At 37.7% G+C, this 22,498-nt stretch overlaps 1 protein-coding gene across 6 annotated transcripts in view; it reads right to left on the bottom strand.

The window, feature by feature from the left end:
• The window catches only part of golga4.L (golgin A4 L homeolog), a 52,814-nt gene extending 30,603 nt beyond the window's left edge, over window positions 1–22,211 (bottom strand). For 2 of the 6 annotated variants that reach the window (XM_041566125.1, XM_041566124.1), the window contains exons 1-9: window positions 21,705–22,210; window positions 21,434–21,538; window positions 14,983–15,075; window positions 11,786–11,884; window positions 7,192–7,239; window positions 3,925–4,239; window positions 2,150–2,197; window positions 1,680–1,736; window positions 818–916 (exon numbers count right to left, since the gene is read on the bottom strand). In XM_041566125.1, coding sequence (XP_041422059.1) covers window positions 818–916; window positions 1,680–1,736; window positions 2,150–2,197; window positions 3,925–4,239; window positions 7,192–7,239; window positions 11,786–11,884; window positions 14,983–15,075; window positions 21,434–21,508 — 834 coding nt within the window. In that variant the 5' untranslated portion in view covers window positions 21,509–21,538; window positions 21,705–22,210. Of the gene's footprint in view, window positions 1–817; window positions 917–1,679; window positions 1,737–2,149; window positions 2,198–3,924; window positions 4,240–7,191; window positions 7,240–11,785; window positions 11,885–14,982; window positions 15,076–21,433; window positions 21,539–21,633 lie in introns of all 6 variants that reach the window. The other 4 variants (XR_005961887.1, XR_005961886.1, XR_005961888.1 and 1 more) reach the window with 4 other exon arrangements.
• Between the last annotated feature and the right edge of the window lie 287 nt (window positions 22,212–22,498).

Genomic DNA, 22,498 nt, shown 5'->3' with positions numbered 1-22,498 from the left:
GGAACCATTTTGTGGACACTGTTATTAAAGGAAAACTATACCCCCCAAACAATGTAGGTCTCTATAAAAAGATATTGCATAAAACAGCTCATATGTAAAACCCAGCTTCATGTAAATAAACCATTTTCATAATAATATACTTTTCTAGTAGTATGTGCCATTGGGTAATCATAAATAGAAAATTGCCATTTTAAAAAATAAGGGCTGCCCCCTGGGATCGTAGGATTCACTGTAAACACAAACAAACCAACAAACGATACATGTTAGGTCACATGAGCCAATTAACAGACAGCGTTCTGTCTTTTGCTTCAACACTTCTTCCTGTTACAGTTAGAGTTGAAGTATTTCTGGTCAGGTGATCTCTGAGGCAGCACAGATAGAGTCACGAAATGGTGGCTCAAGGCAAGAGATGTAAAAGGGCAATATTTACTTAAATATATATTCCAGTTTGATAAGATTCTTTAATATGCCACTTAATATGATATGAACTATCTGTTGCTTAAGTGTTCATTTTGGGGGTATAGTTTTCCTTTAAGGCAAGTTTTGCAATGGGTAATCTAATATTCATGCCAGTCACAGGATTCACAATTATAGATGGTGAGGAGGGGGGGGGGGGGATTAAGTTCTGAATGAAAAGTGAAAATAACGGACTGCCCCACCTCTATGCCTAGGGCAGGCAATCCATGAGTGATAGCTCAGATTTTTAAAAACCTTTGTAACAAGTATGGAGATTTAAAAAAATAAAAAAGAACCATGTTTAATTACGTCCCCTTTAACTGGAAACCAAAATTGAATTCTGTTTTGCATTTCTGCTTACCTGTGTCTGCAGTACACTTATATGTTGATCTTTCTCTTCCAGAGATGCATCAAACTCTTCCTGTAGATGCTTCTTGGCCTGTTGATCCATCTGAAGCTCCTGGCATAGGAAATAGACAAACCAAATGCATATGTTTAGGGATGTATATATAAGGTAGTGTAAAATGCCATTATTTTACACCCTCTCAGGTTTGGCATAACTCATGTTTGACAAAGGGTAGTGCCCCCAAAAGTTCGCACTACATGCAATAAAGTTCACAGAGGCGATCCACAATTGTCCTGTGTGTGCGCCAAACTTCATTCTCATCAGGGTCTGAGACAGACCTGAGAAAGACCTGCTTTTTGAGTGGAGTAAACCAGATTGGAAAAGCTTTCCTTGTCCTTTAAGCACCCAGAGATGTGACCATATTCAGTTTTAAAATGTAACATCCCAAGTTCATTTTGTGAGTTGAACTATTGAAGGAATAACCGCAAGTAAGCAGACAATCATGAAAAGAAATTTGGCCCAAAATATTATATTTAGGTATTATTAACATTGAAAATCTTTTAAATATGGTACATTCCCGCCTGTAGGCTATGTTTTTTCCGCAGGCCAAGAAAACACCTGGCTGCTCATCTCCACTCCACGTTCTTCCTGTTCCCAGATCCACTGTGTCAGCCCGGGATGTAGACACACGAAGCAGAGGTCATGAGATTTATGTGACAAACATACATTATGCAGCTCTCATCTAACTGAATAGTGCTATGAAATTAACGAGCATCAGTTGCTGAATCAGAAAGAAATCTGGAATTCAATTACCCTAGCAACTTGTCTAGATTTCTAAAGTGCATTCTTGGGGGGGGGGGAGGAGTTATAATCATACCTCTCGCAGCTCTCCAATTCTCCTTAGTGCTTTGTCCTGGCTCTGACTCAAGATAGACTGAAATAATACAAACAAATCTATTAAGTGGGTAGAATACATTTTATGGAGATTTTCAAGACAAAACTACATTGCCTTCATTGGTTGCTTTAAATCTTAAGAGTAGTCATATCATAGAAACAAAACATTAGGCACCTCTTAATATCTCAAATTGTTTCCAAATAGCAACAGTATGTATTGCTACATGTAATGGTACCATCTAGGGCCCACTTATAGCGAATATGTGCACTCATAATCCCAGGCAGTCCAATATAGGCCTATACACCCATCCATAGATAGGGGTACACAATGCATACACCGGTCCAGTGCAGATTCAATTTAAGTTTAGAGATATTATTAATAAAGACATTAAACAACAAAACATCATATTTGTTTATTTACATTGTGCAAGTAATAACAATGTCTTTACTGACCTGCAGTTTTTCTTTGTCTCTTTGCTGAGTTCTGTATGCTGTTACAAGCTGCAAGAAATGAGGATTAGGTAAAACACAATAATAATAAAAATGTTAATGTTGACATATTATTATACTGCCCATATACATACTGTACATAACCATATACTACCCAATCTATTGAATGATGTGGCAAATGTGCACATTGCAAGATTGAACATATACGGTATACATTGCAAATAAAACTAAGCAATAACCTGGAGCATATTTAAACTAATATTTAATCTAATTTTTGTTACAAGGTGTTTCAATAACACTCAAACCCTCTGGTATTTTACAACAATATTAGACAAAAATATTACAAATATATTTATATTTTCAACACTGATAATTATTTATATTTTGCTCCTTTAAAATTGATTTCTCCAGCTTCACCTAATTTTCTCTGTCTGTTCCTTGAGATCCTCAAGGCTCTGTCTTAGGTGGTCTGCTGTTCTCACTCTAAACTACTTCTCTAGGAAAATGTATTCTGTCTTTTGGACTTCAGTACCACTTTTATTATGATAACATCCAAATCTGTCCTTTCCCAGGTCCAGACACCCAAACGTTTGCCAAAAGTTTTTCCTATGGTATCCGTTCTGGATCCTAAAATTGGAGACTAGGATACCCAGTGGTCTGAATACCAGGCATGATTTGTTATATCTATATTAACTCGTTAGGGCCATTAACATTTAGCAGTAGCTATGCCTCCTCCTCCATTCCCCCCCAAATTTCTACCCCATTGTACCGTATTTTACTTTATCTGATTTACAAAGATTTTTTGTGGATTCTTTATCTACATTTCTTCTACACTCTTTCTACTCTTTTTTTTTTTTGGATGTTTATATAAATATTTTTACTTACATAGTGCAAATTGTATATGCAACGCTGCATATATTTAGAGAACTAATGGAGAAAAATTGCAGCAACATATAGAGCTGGGTTCATTGTTAGAAATATGACGGTAAAGGTAAGGGATCCATTATCCGGAAAGTCATTATCCAGAAAGCAAAAAAGTCGTCTCCCAGAGACTCCCTTTTATCCAAATAATTAAAATTTTTTAAAAAAGGCTTTCCTTTTGCCCTATAATAATGATAAAACTGTACATTGTACTTGATCCAAACTAAGGTATAATTAATCCTTATTGGACACAAACCCAGCCTTTTAGGTTTATTTAATGTTTACATGATTTTCTAGTAGACATAAGGTATGAAGATCCAAATTACAGAGAGATCCATTATCTGGAAAATCCCAGGTGCCAAGCATTCTGGATACTATTTATTAAATAAATATTATTTAAAAAAGCATAATGTTATTTATTTAGTAGGACTTGGAAGAAATTGTATATATTTTTCTATTTTTTTTTTGAAAGTCCAAATTTCATGCTGTGACCTTCCTCAGGGCGGGTCACCACATATGACTAAAACATTGGACTTAATATGCAATGGCTGTCTTCCAAATTCTGCTGAGTGCAGTGCTATGTTTGCTTTGGATGTCTTGACTGACTAGCACTCGGTTGTATGTTAATTATAGAAGCTCTTTTCTAAGATATACATATAAATAGAATGCAATCCGAGCTGCAACATCTTGATGCATGTTGAACTTATTTCTTCTGAAAATGGTATAAAAACATTATTTGTACTCTCACAATGCAATACGAAAGGATTACTTAGCCTTGGGTACACAAATACATTGCCAAATACAGCAAGGCTACTTTTATCCCAAGATAATTTGCTTTCAAAATAATATAGCCCTACCTCAGAATATTTTCCTCTGTAGTTTCCTAAACTTTTATCCATTCGATGTAGACGATTAAACAATTGTTCTTTGTTAAGTCCTTCTACACTTCCCACAGAATCCTCAGCTTCACTTTCAATATCAGATGGAGGATCAAATGCTGTGCCTGGATTTTCCATATCAATCTTATTCAAGGAATCCCGCGAACCGCTCCGTAAAAGATTTTCTTTGGTTGAAGATGAAAAAAGTGATTCTTTAATGGGGCTTCTGAACAGTGATTCCATTGAAGGAACTCGCATTTGGAGCTTCTGTGCAAAAGACTGAGGTTCATTCCTCTGAAAGCAAAAGTCAATGTAGTGAGTAAACACAACAAAGCTTTTTTAAAATGTTATGTGTCTTTTCAATGACCCATCCTAAATCTGGATACGCAGTGTCTAGGGCAGTGCCAGGTGGGCTAAGCCAGAATTAGGGTGAGATTTTTTGAGAATGCCTGGTTCTCCTAGAACATCTAAATGTCTAATTTGAATTTTAAATTAGGGTGATATTTGGGGCAAAATCTTACCCCCTAGATATTCTTAAAACTATAGCGCATAACTGTAATTATTTTATGAGCTAAAGATGGTGTTCACAAAAGGAACTTAAATTGAAAACTCCAAACAACCACTGGTCTAAAAAAAGGAATACCGAAAATATCACATGTGGTGCTTTTCCTATTGGCTCAGTGATAACATCAATACTGCCTGCCTTATGCCACACTTCAATGTTATGCACCTGCCACTTAGGGTGAAGTGTGACCCAAAATTGCACTTCTCACAGGCACATGCCATTGAAGCCAATGGCATGAGGCACAGATGATAGCCAGTTTCTCCACCAGTAGAGAAAAACAACACAGGTCATCTTGCCTCAAAATATGACCATAAGTAAAGGAGAAGAAAATCAATTTTTACGACCAGTTTTCCAGAATATTACTTAAAAATAAATAAATCTAAGTGTCATACATGAATATCGGCATTCACTTTTTGGGTTTTCCATTCCACATACATGTACCTTGGTAATTCCATGTATGTTGGTCATCAAGGTGTTTTGGAGACTCATGACATTCATGTTTATGCTTTAATATCTCAAAGCTGTACAGTTTGTGTAGAAATACATATGTACCCATTTTAAATTCTACAGAATATGTACCTTCCAAAATATATTTTTCAGAGGTCAACTTAGTGGCAGTTTTGGCCTTACAATCTAATAAAGTGCTGTCCAACTTCTGTGGTACCGAGGGCAGGAAATGTTATGGTCTACATGGTGGAGGGTCGATAATGGAAGCCAATGTTAGTCACGCCCTGTTTTAGACCACACCCACTTTAAGCCACACCCGTGTTACCACAAGACCATGTCCACATTAATAGCACACCAAAAATCCAAATGGTTGGTGCTCACTGCAGGGATATCACTCATACTGTATGTGGAAAAAAAAGTTAAGTTATATTAAGACATAACTTTAAATCAATATACCTCCTCCTCCCCTGTGGATAACACAGTAGCCCCCAGCACATTAAACACCTTAGGAGCCCCTAAAAATAATTTTCAAATGCCAACAAACCCCCAGAACAAATACTAGGCTTATGTTTCACGGGCAGAGCAGGGCACACACATGGGGGCAAATTCACTAAGCGCCGAAGCGCCGAACGCTAGCGTTACTTTGCTAGCGTTTGTCATTTTCGTTACTGCGCAAATTCACCAACGAACGCTGGCGTAGTTTCGCTAGTGTTACTTCGCACCCTTACGCCTGGCGAAGTTTCGCTAGCGACGTAACTACGCAAATTCACTAACGCGCGCAGTGTACTGAATGCTACCTTTTACGCTAGACTTCCTTCGCCACCTCAGACCTGGCGAAGCGCAATAGAGTAGATAGGGATTGTTTCAAAAAAAGTCAAAAAATTTTCTAAGTCCCAAAAAACGCTGGTGTGTTTTCTACATTATGGGTGATAGGCTGAAAAACATTGAAAAAATTTTTGGGGCTCCCCTCCTTCCCCCCTACATTTCCTGACTCATGGCAACTTACCTAGACAGTGGGCACATGTGTAGGGCAAAATAAATTTTTATTTGATGATTTGAAGGTTTTCTAGCCATTTGTAGTGCTGATACGTATTCCTCCATTGAAATTTGAATTTCGCGCCGTATGCAAATTAGCCTTCGCTAGCGTAACTTCGCTTTACTTAGCAAATCAAAGCTAGCGCAACTTCGCAACCTTACGCTACCCCTGAGCGCAACTTCGGATTTTAGTGAATTTGCGAAGCGCTGGCGAAACTACGCCTGGCGAAGTGTGGCGAAGTTACGCCTGGCGCAACTACGAATCTTAGTGAATTTGCCCCATGGAGCATAGGGAAGGCAGACTATGGCACACACAGGCAGAGTATGGCACACACACAGACACCGAGTATGGCACACACAGACACCGAGTATGGCACACACAGACACCGAGTATGGCACACCCAGGGACAATAGGTCAGGCAGAGTTTGGCACAACCAAGGACAATAGGGCAGGCAGAGTATGGTACACCAGGGAGCATGGGGCAAGCAGAGTATGGCGCACACACAGGTAGCATAGGGCAGAGAGAGTATGGCACACACATTAAGCATAGGGCAGGTAGAGTAAGTCACTTACAGGGAGCATAGGAAAGGCAGGACAGAGCAGGAGACAGGGAACCCCATCAGAATCACTTGAAGATGTACAACATACAGTGACACAATGCTGGTGCCACATTAGCAATTTGAATAAGGTATGAACAGGTGAATAATGTGGGCAGTTTCAGTCTGGGTCTCAGGTGTGAACAGTTCAGGGCTTTAGGATGTGAACAATTGAGGTGTCACAGCGTGAACAATACCAGGAGATTACATGTGTGAACAATACAGGTGATTACAGTTTGAATTTGAGGTTTAAAGAATACCTGTTAACCTCTGTAGTAATACCTTTTAAAGTTTACACATGGTAATCAGACGTTTTCAAAATAAATAAGATGTTTTCAAAATAAAGTACATGCCACTTGCTGTACAATCTTTATTTCTAGGGTTATCTATATAAAAAGGTAGCAGTAGTGATTTGGCTTTGCTCCTCAAGAATAAAGGGCAAGGCCAGAGACAAAGTAAAACTTTCGAGCCAACACCTAACCCAGTGCCACCCAGTAGCACAGAGGTCAATGCATAGTGTAGCAACCACACCCTTAAACTGAGCATATCAGTAAGATAGTTACTATACAGGGAAATGGGATACTGTAGTTTAGAAATCTCACCTGAGAAGATATGGGGTCATTCCCATTATTGTCCGACAATGATCCATTCTAGATAAAAAAAATAAAAACAAAATATTTATTCTAATATAATACTTCACAAAAGCAAAAATATTCTGTAAATTGGGGTTGGACGAATTTACCTAATTTATCAATTTTTATCAGCTGCAACAAAATAGAGCACCAACTTATATTGTACGATTGCTTTAAAGAAAACTATTTTCTAGAGTTTGCTGCGAAAACCTAACTTTTTTGGGATTATCAAATGAAAACCTTGATTTTATCGGATTATTCAGTGAAGATCACGATGTCAAGCGACAACTTCAGGGACATCTGCCATTTACTGCTACACGACCTCGACAGGTTTGAGATTAAGTATTTTCGAATTTGGATTTTTGGCAACTTTGGGGTATAATAAATTCAAGTTTTTCCCCTAAAAACCTTGACCATCAAAAAAAAAAAAAAAAAAAATTAAAAATCGAGGTTTAATAAATGGGCCACTAAATGTGTAGCTTTAGGAAAAATTACTTGTTTTTTAAATGGGGTCAGTAACCACCATTTGAAAGCTGTAAAGAAGTCAGAAAAAACATTTAAAAATGTAATTTACAGGGGGATCTGAAGACTGAGAATGTGTGCTGCTTTTGATATGTTTAACGAAAACACTATGTGTCAGTGGACTGACTTCTGAATGGAGCAGTGATCACAAAGCAAATCCAACTGCACCCTGCAATGCACATGACCCCTGATATATATTAGGAAACATTCACTATCCAGAAAATGTCAGATCATAAGAATTCTGAAAATATCCCATACCTGTTCTGCAATTAACAAAGACAAGATTAATATAGACATACATAGTTATGGAAAATTATACAAATCTTAATATGTATACAATAACACAATATAATATGTATAACACCACCACTCCTTCGAGAAGCTTACTTTTATTGGTTAAAGTTAAGCACAAAACAATGTTAATATGAATGTATTTAGTTTATTAATAATAATTGCCACAGCATCATGCAATAAATTAAGAGTCCTGTATTAAAAAAAGAAAAAGCAGAGACAAAAAAATACCTCAAAAATTAATAATGAGAATTTGGCAGGTTATTTATTTTACGGACTGCAGGAAGCTTGTCAAATTAAGCTTGCCCATGTACTTGACTGCTTTGAATCAGGACGCTTGAGGTACATTTTTCTATTCTGAGCTCTTAAGACATAGTTTTTTATTTATGTTCATCACCAGAGCCATGATTAAAAAGGTACAATGTTGTAAGAGTAATAAAAATAAACATGCTGCAGTTTTTACAAGTAGAATAACAAATGGAGGTGACCAAACTGTTCTGCCCATATAGATTACTGTATATGTGAATTGACTTTTACATAAACAAGAATATTTCTAAATGAAATTGAAGGTCATAATTTATACATAGAACAAGAACAGTGAGAAGGAAAGATGTTCCTATCAATATGTAATCAACTCATTGCCCTTAAGGCATTCATTTAAATGAGCAACGGTTATTCAAAAAATATTTTTTGAATAGGGAATTAGGAATAAAAACACAAAGGCACACTTTAAAGATTAATTCATAACACACACTTTTTACTGTGATTACATGCAAGCCAATGCAAAGTTTAAAGGAAAAGTAGCTTTTTAAAGAATATACATTTTTCTTTACAGACTTGCACAGGTCTAACCAAGTAGGCCTGCACCCAACCTGGAACTTCACAGGGCTTTTCAACCATATTTTTAGTAGCAGAGACATCATCTCAGGGTAAATTGAAAACAGGAAGGAAGGACGACTTGCGTATGTTCTGACTAAAATCAGAATTAACCTCCTTGCCTGCTACCCTGTCAATTCCCACATTTTTGTTGCAGTCACCTGACCTGTAGGACTCAAGCTGAAGCCATTGGTGGCAGCATCTTAAGATGATAAAAAAAAAAACAAACATTTAGGTAAAGAACTAATAAATGGATTATTAGCCTTAGGTTCAAATCCCACAAGGGGTTTGTATTGCTCCTGTAGTTCCCCATTGATTTGGCCTTTCTAAGCTGCTGGCTAGTGGAAATGGAATTGGTGTGCTTTTATAGAATGGATAACAATACTGCAACAGGCTGTACAAAATTACCTCACAACACTTCACTCTGTCTAGTGTCTTTGTTTATGTTATAAATATTAACCATTTCCCCAACATCAGCTTCAGTCACAAGTAGCCAGAAAATAATACGTACAGGCTCTTGCCAAATGCTCAGAGAAAAACTGTGGGGATGGCCTAGGAGTTCACACAATAGATCTGGAGGGGCTAATGAAAGGCAGGATTATCCCAGATTAAAATCCACTTTGGCTTTTTAGTGTAATGTCACACACCACTCTGATTACCTATGAATTCCCTATGAGGGAACTGAAATGTATGGTCTCTGCCCGTTCAAATTTCAGTAGATAGAATCCCATACAGAACAAACCCAAAGAACATTTAGAACCACAGGATACACTATGTGAGACACTTTTTCATTACACAAAAAGGATAATGGTGCAAAATATTGGAAAATGTAAAATCAGTGAAATGCATATTGCATTGTATGTTGGTGGGATCATAAAAATGGTGTAAAATGAGCGAAAACCTTAAATAAGGGGATGTAAAATTGATTTTTCACTGTAAAAAGAAATAAATCATAGGACCATAAAGCATATTCTTTTAAACTGTATGTCGCATGGGTCAATAAAACTCGAGTATTAAAAAGAACACTGTACTTCCTATTTTAAGCACGAGCGCATTAGAACACAATGGAGTTGTACTGGAAACCTAATGCCTTATGGTCAGAATACTCCTTGGTGATGAATTTTAATCCCCCCCCCTTTTATACATAAAATAGGAAGTACCTTATTGCCTACATAATTAAATATGAAACATTACAGGACAAAATGATATTACTTTACATTTCATGTGTGAATTGTCTAAATACCGCCCCCCCCCCGTTTGATATCACTATTCCAGCTAAAACATTTGTCAATGAAGAGTTATAACAAGAATGCGTTGAGAAGTCTGAAATATTTTGTTTTCTTGTACTCTTTGTGCATCCTTTTTACGATTTGTCTCTGTACAATAAAAGGGGAACTAGCAATGCACTGGCTAAATATAAAGACAGGTCTCTGGCTTTCAGGGCTTACAGACAAAATTGGTTACCAAAAACCAACACTGCAATGCTTTAATCTGTATGGTAGAAATTAAGCTTTACTTTATCCCTAGGTCCTCAAGAAAGCACTCATAGTCGCTGTTTAATTAAATCTTGGAGGGAGGAATATAAATATCAGAACTGGCTGTTAATAAGACATCTATTAAAGCTAGGCATTATAAATATCATGCAAGGCTTCAGCAAAAAGCATAACAAACGCCTCTTAAAACATCAGTGCAAAAATATATTAATACCTTAGATTAAAGGACAAGGAAACACTAAGCAAGAATCGTTGCCATTTGTTATGGCGCCTACAAATAATGCTTAGCCCATCTGTACTCATTGCAGCTCAATAGCAATTGCTGCAGTGTAACAAAAGTACCTCCAAATAGTCCAAATAACCAAATGTTTGTAGGGCGTCATGCCCTTTTCATCAGTGTTATGAAACACACGTGTTTAAAACTTATTATCTGGAGGTAGTTTTGTTACACTGCAGCAATTTTAATTGTGCATCTTTTTACTTTTCTTCTCATTGCCTACTGGTTCCACTGTAGTCAGTTATCTCTTCCCATCGCCAACATTTCTTAGCTGTTACGGACATAAGTTCCTGCTCTGCTTCGAATTACTGCTCTTCTCCATAACGCATGCTCAAAGTATGCACATCGGATGTATTCGGAGGCCCTGGGCATCCTGACAATACCTGTTTGGACAATTTCATAGGGTTTGATGGAATTGAACTGATAGAAACGATTTTAGGTACCAAGTGCTTTCAAGAAGGTACCAACACTGCTTTCTAGAAGAAAGCTGCCCTTGGATTGTGTAGAGCAGGCCTACCTAAAAGCTTTAAGTAGGCACAGAGTGGAAAGTGGGTGGCTATTATTTTGCATTATAGTATAAAAAGAGGCACTGACTGCATGCGAATATAATAGGACCAAAGACCAACTTCTTTTTTATTTCTAGAAACTGTATAAAGAACAGTTAGGTTTTGTCTATGTGGTACTGTTGGTAGGCTGGCCAGCCACAATTAATATTAATGAAAATAGTACATTATTCGATATTGCTGCAAGCTAAATGTGGGAATCAAAGCAATCGCCAGCGGCCAGAGAAAGGCATGCATGTAATGCATGCACAGAACAATGGATGACATCAGCAGAACCAATATGCTGCCACATATTTCAAAGAGAGAAAGATTTTCATCAGGCTCATTTACTGCAAAGTATCAATTTCTGAGCAAAATACATAAAGTTAGTGTTTTGGGGTTTCCTTGTCCTTTAAGCAGAAATTCCCACACTCATAAGCACACTACAGCAGTCTCAAATTTTAATTGCAGGGTTACTAGATAAATGTGCACAATTGCTAGTTAGGGTGTACACAAAACTAGTCTAGAGTTATTTTATTTTCCAGCCAGAGCCAGAGACTCACCACACTGTCACTCTGTTGTTTGGACCTTTTGCTACGGTCCAGAGCAAAAACTGTGTACTCAGACAGTAAAGCGGGCTCTGCTATCATCCCGGCCAGCAGCTGTGCCATTCAGTGCAATGAAGTTGGGAGATAAAACATCATCAGGCAACATGGATGATGGTAATATTTATAAAAATCATAATAGAATCTCAGAACATTTGCAAGTATTCAACATATGCCCAATAAATAAATCACATGTAATATGTAAAGGTGTTCCAGTGCATTCAAGAACACAGATCATAGACACTTTTTACATTAATTCCCTCTCACATGACCACCCTTATTACAAATTTCATGATCCATATGAACAGTTGACTAAACTAAGGTACAGAAAACAATGTAAGTAAAATTTCAATTCACAGTAACGAGTTTAAGTTAATAACTGGTGTATAATTCTCCTTTAAATTTGTAACTAAAACATTAAAAGAACATTATGATAGTCAAAAGATAATAAAATGTAAGTCAGTACAGTTAAAAGAACAGTAACATCAAAAATGAAAGTGTTTTTAAGCACGTAAAATATAATGTACCGTTGCCCTGCACTGGTATAACCAGTGTGTTTGCTTCAGAAACACTACTATAGTTTATATAAACAAGCTGCTGTGTAGCAATGGGGACATCCATTCAAAGTTGAAAAAGGAAAAAAGTCACAGGTTACACAGCAGATAACAGATAAGCTCAGCAGCATACAATGGGATTCTACAAAACTTATCTGTTTTCTACTATGTATCCTGTGCTTGAACGGCTGCCCCCATTGCTTGTTTATATAAACTATAGTAGAGTTTCTGAAGCAAATACATCAGTTTTCCCTATGCAGGATATTGTAGTTTTACCTGTGCAGTTTGACCTGTGTAGTGCATATTTACATTACTTTAAAATTCACTTTAATCTTTTGATGTTATCTGACTTGCTAGGGTTCAAATTACCCTAGCAACCATGCATTGATTTGAATGAGAGACCGTAATATAAATATTAAAAAGTTTCCTCACAAGGAAACTTCTGGCGACTTTGGAAAACAAAGAGCTCTGAATGCCATCCCGCCGACGATTTACATTCTAGCCGGCGGGAGGCAGTTCGGGGAGATTACTTGCCCCAAAGAAGAGGCGATTTATCAACGGACGACTAAATCTCCCTGAATCTGAGTGTGTCACGTTGATATTTTTTGTTTTTGTAAGTGTTAGTTGAAGTTCCTAAACCTGACTGTTTTGCCAACTCGACTGTCTTTCAGTTAGAGTTTCTAATGCGAACGGACAGCCCCCTCATACAGGAACATGGGGATAAGAAAGGTAATGTAAAAGCATCAGGCAAATACTTTTATGGCAAAATTATAAATAGCAATCAAAGATAATGTTATCATGGATATAAAAAAAGGTTATTTTCTGGTGTCAGTGGGGCTCATTTATCAACACTGGGCAAATTTGCCCATGGGCAGTTACCTACAGCAACCAATCACTGATTAGCTTTTTAAAACCAGTTGCAAGTAGAACAATGAATGCAGCAATCTGATTGGTTACCATGGGTTACTGTCCATTGGCAAATTTGCCCAGTGTTGAGAATTGACCCCCAGTATCTCTTTAACATGCCACAAACAACTTTCCCTTCCAACAGATGGCCTTTCTGTTCATGGTTATTTGTGATAGAGAAGGGCACACTTGCACCATCTTTGGGCAGTATATCTTTCTGCTTGATAGTTTCCAAAAGCTGTAAGCCAACCAATTAATAAAGGAGCCTCTGCAAGAAAGCAGAGACCATGGTCATTTGCCCAAAAACAGACCCTACTCCTTTGCAGGGAGACTCAAGAGTTATGTAGAAGGTACAGCGATGAAAAGAAAACCTTTAACAATTAAATAAATACTCGCTCAAAGTTGTGTAAGGGTTTATTTATGAGGTTCATGGCACCAGTCTGAGTCTGCCCTGTCATTCACTCCTCATATCCAGTCACTTATTAAATCATGTCACTTCCACCTAAGGAACATATTCAAAATACGATCATTTATCACCCAAGATGCTGCCAAAATTCTTATTCACTCTCTCGTTATATCACGTCTAGACTACTTTAACTCTCTTTTAACTGGCCTTCCCCTCCAGCGACTGTCACCTCTTTAGTCCATAATGAACACTGCTGTGAGGCTCATACACCTCAGCAACCTCTCCCTTTGACAAAGGGGTTTAACCCGGAAACGTTGCATTTTCTGCTTAATATAACAACGCATGGGCTTGTCCCGGCTTGCACCTGCCTTCGAGTGCCAGTGATTCCTGTTTCTATTCTGCATGGAGGCAGAGAAACGCCCCCAAAGGGAAATGCTAGAAGACATCTGCAAAATGGTCTCCATGTTACAAAGTAATAAATTTCCTATTAAATATAGCAGCATGCCATAAACAGGGATATAATTTACAGTTTGGACCATAGAGAAATGGCCAAACTCTAGATTATTGCATGACTGTGATGTAATTTCTACTAAGATGTATGAATAAGATTGTGATGATCACACTTCTTTTCTTTTTTTAGTTAAGAAAAACAATAATTTTTTCATATCTTCATATCTTCAGGTGTATAATGCTCCTTCCGTGTAGATATTTTAACAGTTTATAGATTTGTTTGCATTAAAACAAACTGGACAATCAGCAAAGCATCTGAAAAAACCTTGAGATATTTGATCACTTTCTAAAACAAGTGTATGAATATGCTTGCAATGAATACACATTTGCTATTGTCTATAATACAAATACAACTAAATTACCGATATAGTTAAGCCCTCTAGATAACGAGCAGCTCCTTATCTGAAAGTCCATCAAAGTTTACATGTTAGGGAAAGGGAGGGGTTTGTTTTACTGGACTCATTATCTTCATTTGAACATTTTCAAGAAAAGGAGAGTTAGCTCTGGGAAAACAAATACATTTTCCAGTAGTTTCTAAAAAGCAGTTTTAGAAGAGTGCAACCTACAAAATGCATTCCTTTAACGCAAACATTAAGGTTAAAAAGGTCTTCAACTTCATTTTATTTTTGCTGCCTACATTCACTTTTCTTGCAGCTCACAACTACCTTTGTGGCTTAAAAAAGAATATGGTATATCTCCCCAAACATTTGCAGACAATACAACTGGATAATGAACAGATACTATGACATAGACAAGATAAATATAGAACTTTCACAGACCTCTCTGTCTGATGTTGCCAGGCTGTCATCCTGCTGTTCGGTCACTGAAGAAGTTCTACTTCTGTTGCCTGCTGATGTGCTTCTTTGACGACCCTGTTACCAACAGCGAACAACAATATTTGTCTCAATAAACATAGGCATAAATTAATGGAAATGTAATTATTGAAAATGTTTCAGCCAAGCATTACCATAAGCCTATGATTCAGAAGCTTATAAGCAATAACTAAATAGAAGAGCATGTGATTATGATAACCCCAATTCCAAAATATAAATAAACTGGCAAAGGAAAACTGGAGAAGATCCAGCAAAGATCCACTTAGAAAACCAGCAGGGCCAAACTAACCTTCCCTGTTGCTGTAGTGTAAGCCCCATCCTGCCCCTTTAATTTAATTATATATACAGGTATGGTACCTGAATGCTCGGGACCTGGGGTTTTCCAAACAAGGGCTCTTAAATCTACTTTAATAACATTTAACCATGAATTAAACCCTAATAAGATTATTTTGCCTCCAATAAGGGTGGTGACACATGCTAAGATTCTGAGGAGATTAGTCGCCCAGCGACAAATCGCCTCTTCATTCGGGCAACTAATCTCCCTTAAATGCCTTTCCGCCGGCTAGAATGTAAATGGCCAGCGGGATGGCACTCGGAGTGATTTGTTAGCCCGAAGTTTCCTCGTGAGACAGAAAGAGACGATTAGTCGTTGGGCGACTAATCTCTGCAGAATCTTAGCGTGTGTCACCACCCTTAGGATTATTTATATCTTAGTTTGAATCAAGCACAAGGTACAGTTTTAATATTACAGAGAAAAAGGAAATAATTTTTAAGAATTTGAATTATCTGATTAAAATGGAATCTATGGAAGATGGCCTTCCCGTAAATCAGAGCTTTCTGAATAATGAGTTTCTGGATAACAGATCCAATACCTGTACAACTTTATCCCCTTCTCCATCGTATTTCAGCTTCTGGCAGTAAATGTTTACACCACATACATATAAAGGCATTTCCAACCAAATAAAAATGTAATATTTTTAAAACCATTTTAACTTTTACTTTTATGAGTATCCCCCATATGTAATAAAAGTCCAGGTGCAATAACCCCTCACAACCGATAAGATGTTTGCTTTAAACAGGTGACAAGTAATCCTTACAGTTAATTTGTTGTTGGATACTTTAGCCTGGGCAAACTTACCGGTAGTGTCGTTTTATTAAAATTAACCCTATTAGTTATCACCTTTAATGATTTTTTTTTTAATATAATAAATCACAGTTCCAGACTAATTGCCCCTGTCCAGGGCACCTGGAGAAAACCAAGCCACATCCAACTAGGAAAAACAAACAAACATGCATTTAACATTATCGTGGGACCACCATTTTAAAGAATCACTATAAATTAATTTACCAATAACAAAGGGACTATAAAACAGTAAATTACATGATCAGAATGGAAAATAAAATTCATCTTTAAAAAACTGGGCTGTTATGGGTAGATCTTTCATGATCAGGTTCTCAACTTCATATACAGGTATGGAAACTCATATCTAGAAAACGGATAGCAGAAACTGCGGGTTGAGCTCTTCTCCTGCTCTCCCCGTCTGCCACCTTCAAATGCCGGCATCCAAATTCTGGTTTTATAGTCTCGCGTCTGCTCGCGCGGGCTGCAGCAGGGCGGGTTAGGGTCGGTGCGGGCCAGGAAAACCCTGACCCACACATCCCTAACACACAGGGACTAACGCACTCCCCTGAGGGTACTAGCAGATGATCGGTTATTTCCAAATGTGACGCATATAAAGCGGTGGATGCCTAAAAAAGTCTTGATGCAAAGGATTCCAATTAAATGACAATGGGACTGTTAAATCTATGGTCACATTTATGAGAAAGTATAACACAGCCTATAGTTCATCAACATTATGTCCAGTAATATACAATTCAGACTTTTCACTTGTCCTTTCGAGTGGTTGTCTTGCACCCTTCATTCAAAGGTGTTATTATTCTGGAAATTCAACCAGTTACAGTAAAAAATTAACCTTATCACAAAAATTGGCAAACTACCAACCACCCTACTCCCCATGGGTGCAACACTGAGCCTTTCAACCATCCTCCAACAGTAAAAAAAGCTTAGCTATACCTGAATATTGAAAGAGGACATAGGAGCCACACTTTTCTATAAGCAATTGTCGTAATGTGTTCCTTTAAAGGCTGCTCTAATGAAAGATCCATGATCCACATATGATTTAAGTGTCATGTTATTTCTAAATTTAAAAACGTTGTCTTAAGATTGCTATCAAAGATACCCCAAATTAATCTGCAACAATTTCTATGCTGTCAGTCCTATATTGCCTTACCCACCTTGATGCCTAAAGCTGGCCATAGACATACAGATACAGTTAGGTTCATAAATATTTGGACAGAGACTGATTGTGGTTCTGTACATTACCAGAATAATTTTTAAATGAAGCAACTCAGATTCAGTTGGACTGCAGACTTTCAGCTTTAATTCAGTGGGTTGAACATAAAGATTGCATAAAAATGTCAGGAACTAAAGTCTTTTTTTTTTTTTTTTTTTTAAACACAGTCACTTTATTGCAGGGGCTCAAAAGTAATTGAACAATTGACTCAAAGGCTATTTGGGCAGGTGTGGGCAATTCCTTTGTTATGTCATTATCAATGAAGCAGATAAAAGCCCTGGAGTTGATTTGAGGGGGGTGCTTGTATGTGGAAGATTTTGCTGTGAACAGAGATGTGGTCAAAGGAGCTCTCCATGCAGGTGAAACAAGCCATCCTAAAGCTGCATTTTTTCCATTCTGCACTCCCTTGATGTGATTTTAGATTCTGTCACACACATAACATTTTGGGATGATGCAAAACATGCCTTAACAAACTGGAGACTGCCTATTGCTGTGATTGTGAAAAACAAAACTGAAATTTTAAATTATTTATATAGAGTTAGTAAAGTGACAGGCTCCTTTAAAATAGGCAACAATGGGCAACTCCCACATATTATACCTACAGGACTTCACCTGAAGGCTTATGGTCAAAATACGGCCCTCCAGCCTGCCCAATGCTTCACCGACTTTTATATTAGCATTTAAATATTAGGATCCTTTATAAGTGTAGCATGGAATGCTTTATCTGGAAACCTATTATCCAAGAAGCTTCAAAACACAAAAAAGCCATCTCCCAGAGCGTCCATATTTTAAAAAAATGATTTCCTTTTTCTCTATAATAATAAAACCGTATCATGTACTTGGGGTAAACTGCATGAATCCATATTTGTGGCAAAACAATCCTTCTGGGTTTATTTAATACTTTTACCAGATTTAAGAAATGGTGATCCAAATTACAGACAACCACAGCATTCCAGATAATAGATCCTATACCTGTATATGGAACAACCCCCCCATACAGAAAAAGGCTAGACAGAACTGCTTTAGACAACCTAGATGTTTTGCCTCAGCAGTAGGTAGGGTCGTTTCTAGAACTTGGTATCAAACAAAAGACAAGAGCTGTCCATACACAGGCAGATTTCATCCAACAACTGATTTTAGGATGATCTGATAAAATGGTCTTATAATTAAAAAGATTGGGTAAAACAATCTGCAAGTTTGAAACAATCTGTCAGGAAACAATTTGCCTGAACGAACATAATTAATGTAATAATCGTCCACTGTGCAAGTCATATTATTTGTGTGTGGGGTTACAAAATGATGTAAAAGAATGAACATTTGAAACATTCTGACTTTAGAAATTAAAAAACTTCAACCACTGCCAGTAAATTATATAAGAAATTGCACTTGTGCCCAAACTGATGCAGTCTGCTCTGGTGAACAAGAACAATTCCACACCGGATCCTACTTATGCAGTGGAGTAATTGCCAACAGATTTTGACATTAAACACAACCATAGGTTTCATGCTCTCTTGTTTTGTCACACTAGGATATTGATCACTACTTTGTGCATGGGATCAAAATGTAGATATTTTGGGGCCTATTTAATAAACCTTTAATTGTTTTCTGGTCAAGTTTTTAAAAATGGGAAAAAATGGAGTTTAAGTTAATAAACCCCTTTGTGTCTATAACAGCGCATCATATTTAGATGCATACAAACTACTTTGTAGTAATTGGCAGTTTCCTTTGCGACAGCAAGAAGCACAAATCATTAATCCCAAATGCAGTCAATACAATACAAGTAAGGGTAATGGCATAAGACAGGGGTCCCCAACCTTTTGTACCCGTGAACCATACATATAAACAGAGTTGGGGAGCAACACAAACATGAAATATTTCCCTGGAGGGGATACCAAACAATGCTGTGATTGGCTATTTATTAGCTCCTATGTGAACTGGCAGCCTACAGAAGGCTCTGTTTAGCAAAAAACCTGTTTTTTATACAACCAAAACTTTCCTCCAAGCCAGTTGTTCCAAAAATAAGTTCCTGCTTTGAGGCCATGGAGCAACATATAAGGGGTTAGCGAGCAACATGTTGTTCCAAACCAACATGGGACATAAGACAAGAAACCAGAAATGTGTGGCAAACAAAATATTTCTACTTATCAGATGTAAAATGTATTTGGATGCCATCTGGCATCTTCAGAAAGTCAGAAGAAAGCAAACACGGTTAGAGACCTGCTATTCAATTTGTTTATTTATTTTACCTGTTTCCTGGTATTTATATAGTGATAATACATTTATGCAGCAATTTACAAATATTATATATCAAGTCTCTGCCCTGTGGGAACTTATATATTCATCATAGTCACACCCAGTAGAGTCAATTTTATCAGTAGCTGAAATGGAAAGATCATATGAAAAGAATGCTCAAGCCAGAATTAAACTAAGGACCTCAGCATTTCAAGTGCTACCCAGTGAGCCCCTGTGAGGCCCTTGTTCTGGCCAAGCTTTACCAGCATCAATAAAGTATTTCAAATTATCCAGCATGCTGCTTAACATACCAGGAGGCACACTAGAAACCCATACGAGACATTAAAATTCAAGTCAGTGGAAATGACAATAATCATGTAATCGGATGCAACTGGTAATGTCAAACTTTAACTAGAGTAAAATGCAATCAAACCATGAACCATTAGTGTTAAATGGGTTGTTCACCTTCTAGTTAACTTTTAGTATGATGTAGAGAGTGATATTCTGAGACACTTTGTAATTGTTTTTCATTTTTAATTATTTTTGGGTTTTGAGTTATTTAGCAGCTCTCCAGTTTGCAATGTTTAGCATTCTTGTTGCCAGGGTTCAAATTTCACTAGTAACTAGGGATGCACCGAATCCACTATTTTGGATTCCACCGAACTTCCGAATTCTTCGTGAAAGATTCGGCCGAATACCAAACTGAATCCTAATTTGCATACGCAAACTAGGGGTGGGAAGGGAAAAACATTTTTTACTTTCATACATTAATTTGAATGAGAGACTGGTATATGAATAGGAGAGGCCTGAATAGAAAGAGGAGTCATAAACAGTAGCAATAACAATACATTTGTAGCCTTACAGAACATTTGTTTTTAGATGGGGACAGTGACCCCCTTTTGAAACACGCAAAGAGTCAGAAGCAAAAGACAAATAATTAAAAAAACAAAAATAAATAAATAATGAAGACCAATTGAAAAGTTGCTTAGATTTGGTCATTCTATAACACACTAGAAGTTATTCTAAAGGTGAACCACACTTCTTTAGTACCAAAATCAAAGTATATGCATATATGAAGTAAATGTGTTGTCAATAGTTAACAGCAGAATTTTAAAAATAGTTTTTGATACAGTAATTTGGTATTGAAGGGCCACTGGGAAGACGTAAAACACATTTAAAGTAGACTACATCAGTAAAAAGAGATCCAAAGCAACCCCAGCCCAACCTAGAACTACTTAAAGTATATATTTTGCATCAAGATTTCCAAGCAGAAACATTTAAGTGTTGTAAATCTGAGACAGGAGTCTTTTAAGAAGGAAGGCCAGGATCACAAAGACGATGCCAATCTCTTGCAGTTATATGCCATCTGGACTTTTTTTGGGGGTGAGTGGAGTTTGGTTTACATTGTTTTCATTAATCAGAAAAAATACAAAATATTATTAAGTCGGGGGGAGTCCAGTCTGCCAGACCATAAAGGGCAAAAATAGCTCCAGGATTTTACCCCAAATCCCAAGGTTCTATGGAATAATTACTCGAAAGAAAGTATCCTGGAAGCTATTATATATAAAAAGTCATAAGTATGACTAAGTACCGGCATGTATGAAACGCGTAAAGTGGATTTTTTGAGGGTCAGTATGTACCATTTTTTACTATGTGTATTTAATAAATGTTTGACTTTCTTTTGAGTAATTATTCATTAGAAGGCAGAATGCTTATACAGTGTATTATTCACTGCAATTTGCAAGACTACAGTAGAACTAGAAGAAACCTTCATCCCCATGGATAACCCACTGTTTTCAGGATTTTCTTACCTGCTGATCTGGCGCAAGGGGGCTCTTCGAAGGGGACTGCTCTTCACTGATCTTCTGTTTCAGCTTCTTAAACATTGTCCTAGGAAGATGATGAAATAGCTCAAGCTGTCAGGAGAACCAGGAAACAATAAAACAGGAGAGGATAAGACAGAATGGCCACATTTAGGAAGACTGCTAAAACAAGAGACAAGCGAAATCACCTGTCCTCTGAGGTTGCGTGTTTTTGTATCAGTACTATAAAGTCCCGGTTACTCAAAAGTATTGCACGTACCGGCCAAAAACCCCACTTTATTTGTTGGACAGATTTCCTTAACACAGCACGCAGTCCCTAATAGGTGTTTAAACACCTTACAGCAGCGAGATCCTTAGCTCCTTCCGGACAGCTCATCTAGACGTTCAAGATCACATCTCGCGAGACTGTGACGTTGCAGGCATTTATTTTTTTCGGACTGCCCTGCTGCCTTTCTAACTAAAACTAGTGTCAGACTGAGTGGGTTGGAGGCTGGGGAGGGAGAGAGGAGAGAAAGAGAAGTAGACAAGAAGGGCAGGCTGATCGTTTTCAGCGTAGGACCCAGGAGTATGCATTTTAGGATATCCTGAAGCGAAATACATCTCCTTCCTGCGATGTCCTATGCCTTTGGAATGGCGCATCGGTCGCCTTTACAGTCACTCCCCCTCAGTCCTCTGCCTTCCACCATCATTCCTCTTCCTTTTAGTCATCTTCCTGCTCAGCCCTCTACCCTCTTTCTTCATCACTCCCCCCTCAGATCTCTCTTTTCAGCCGACACTCTTATCCATAAGTTTCTAAAGTGGTGAGCGAGGGCGGAAGGAAGAGGACTGAAGGCAGAGCAATGAGGGCGGAAGACAGATGACTGAGGGAGGAGGATGGAGGGCTGAGGGTAGGGGCGCTTTGCCAATGAGGTTACCTGAGAATCTCGCCTCAGGCGGCAGCGCCCCACTAGGCACCAGGGGCCGCAAAAATGCTCTGGTACTTTAAGAGCCGAATTTCCAGTTTTCAAACCGGAAATTCGGCTCTTCTAACGCAGAGAACACAATTATGCTCTC

The sequence above is a fragment of the Xenopus laevis genome, chromosome 6L, assembly GCF_017654675.1.
Source record: "Xenopus laevis strain J_2021 chromosome 6L, Xenopus_laevis_v10.1, whole genome shotgun sequence".
Taxonomy (NCBI): Eukaryota; Metazoa; Chordata; class Amphibia; order Anura; family Pipidae; genus Xenopus; species Xenopus laevis.
This window is presented reverse-complemented; position numbering and strand designations above follow the sequence as displayed.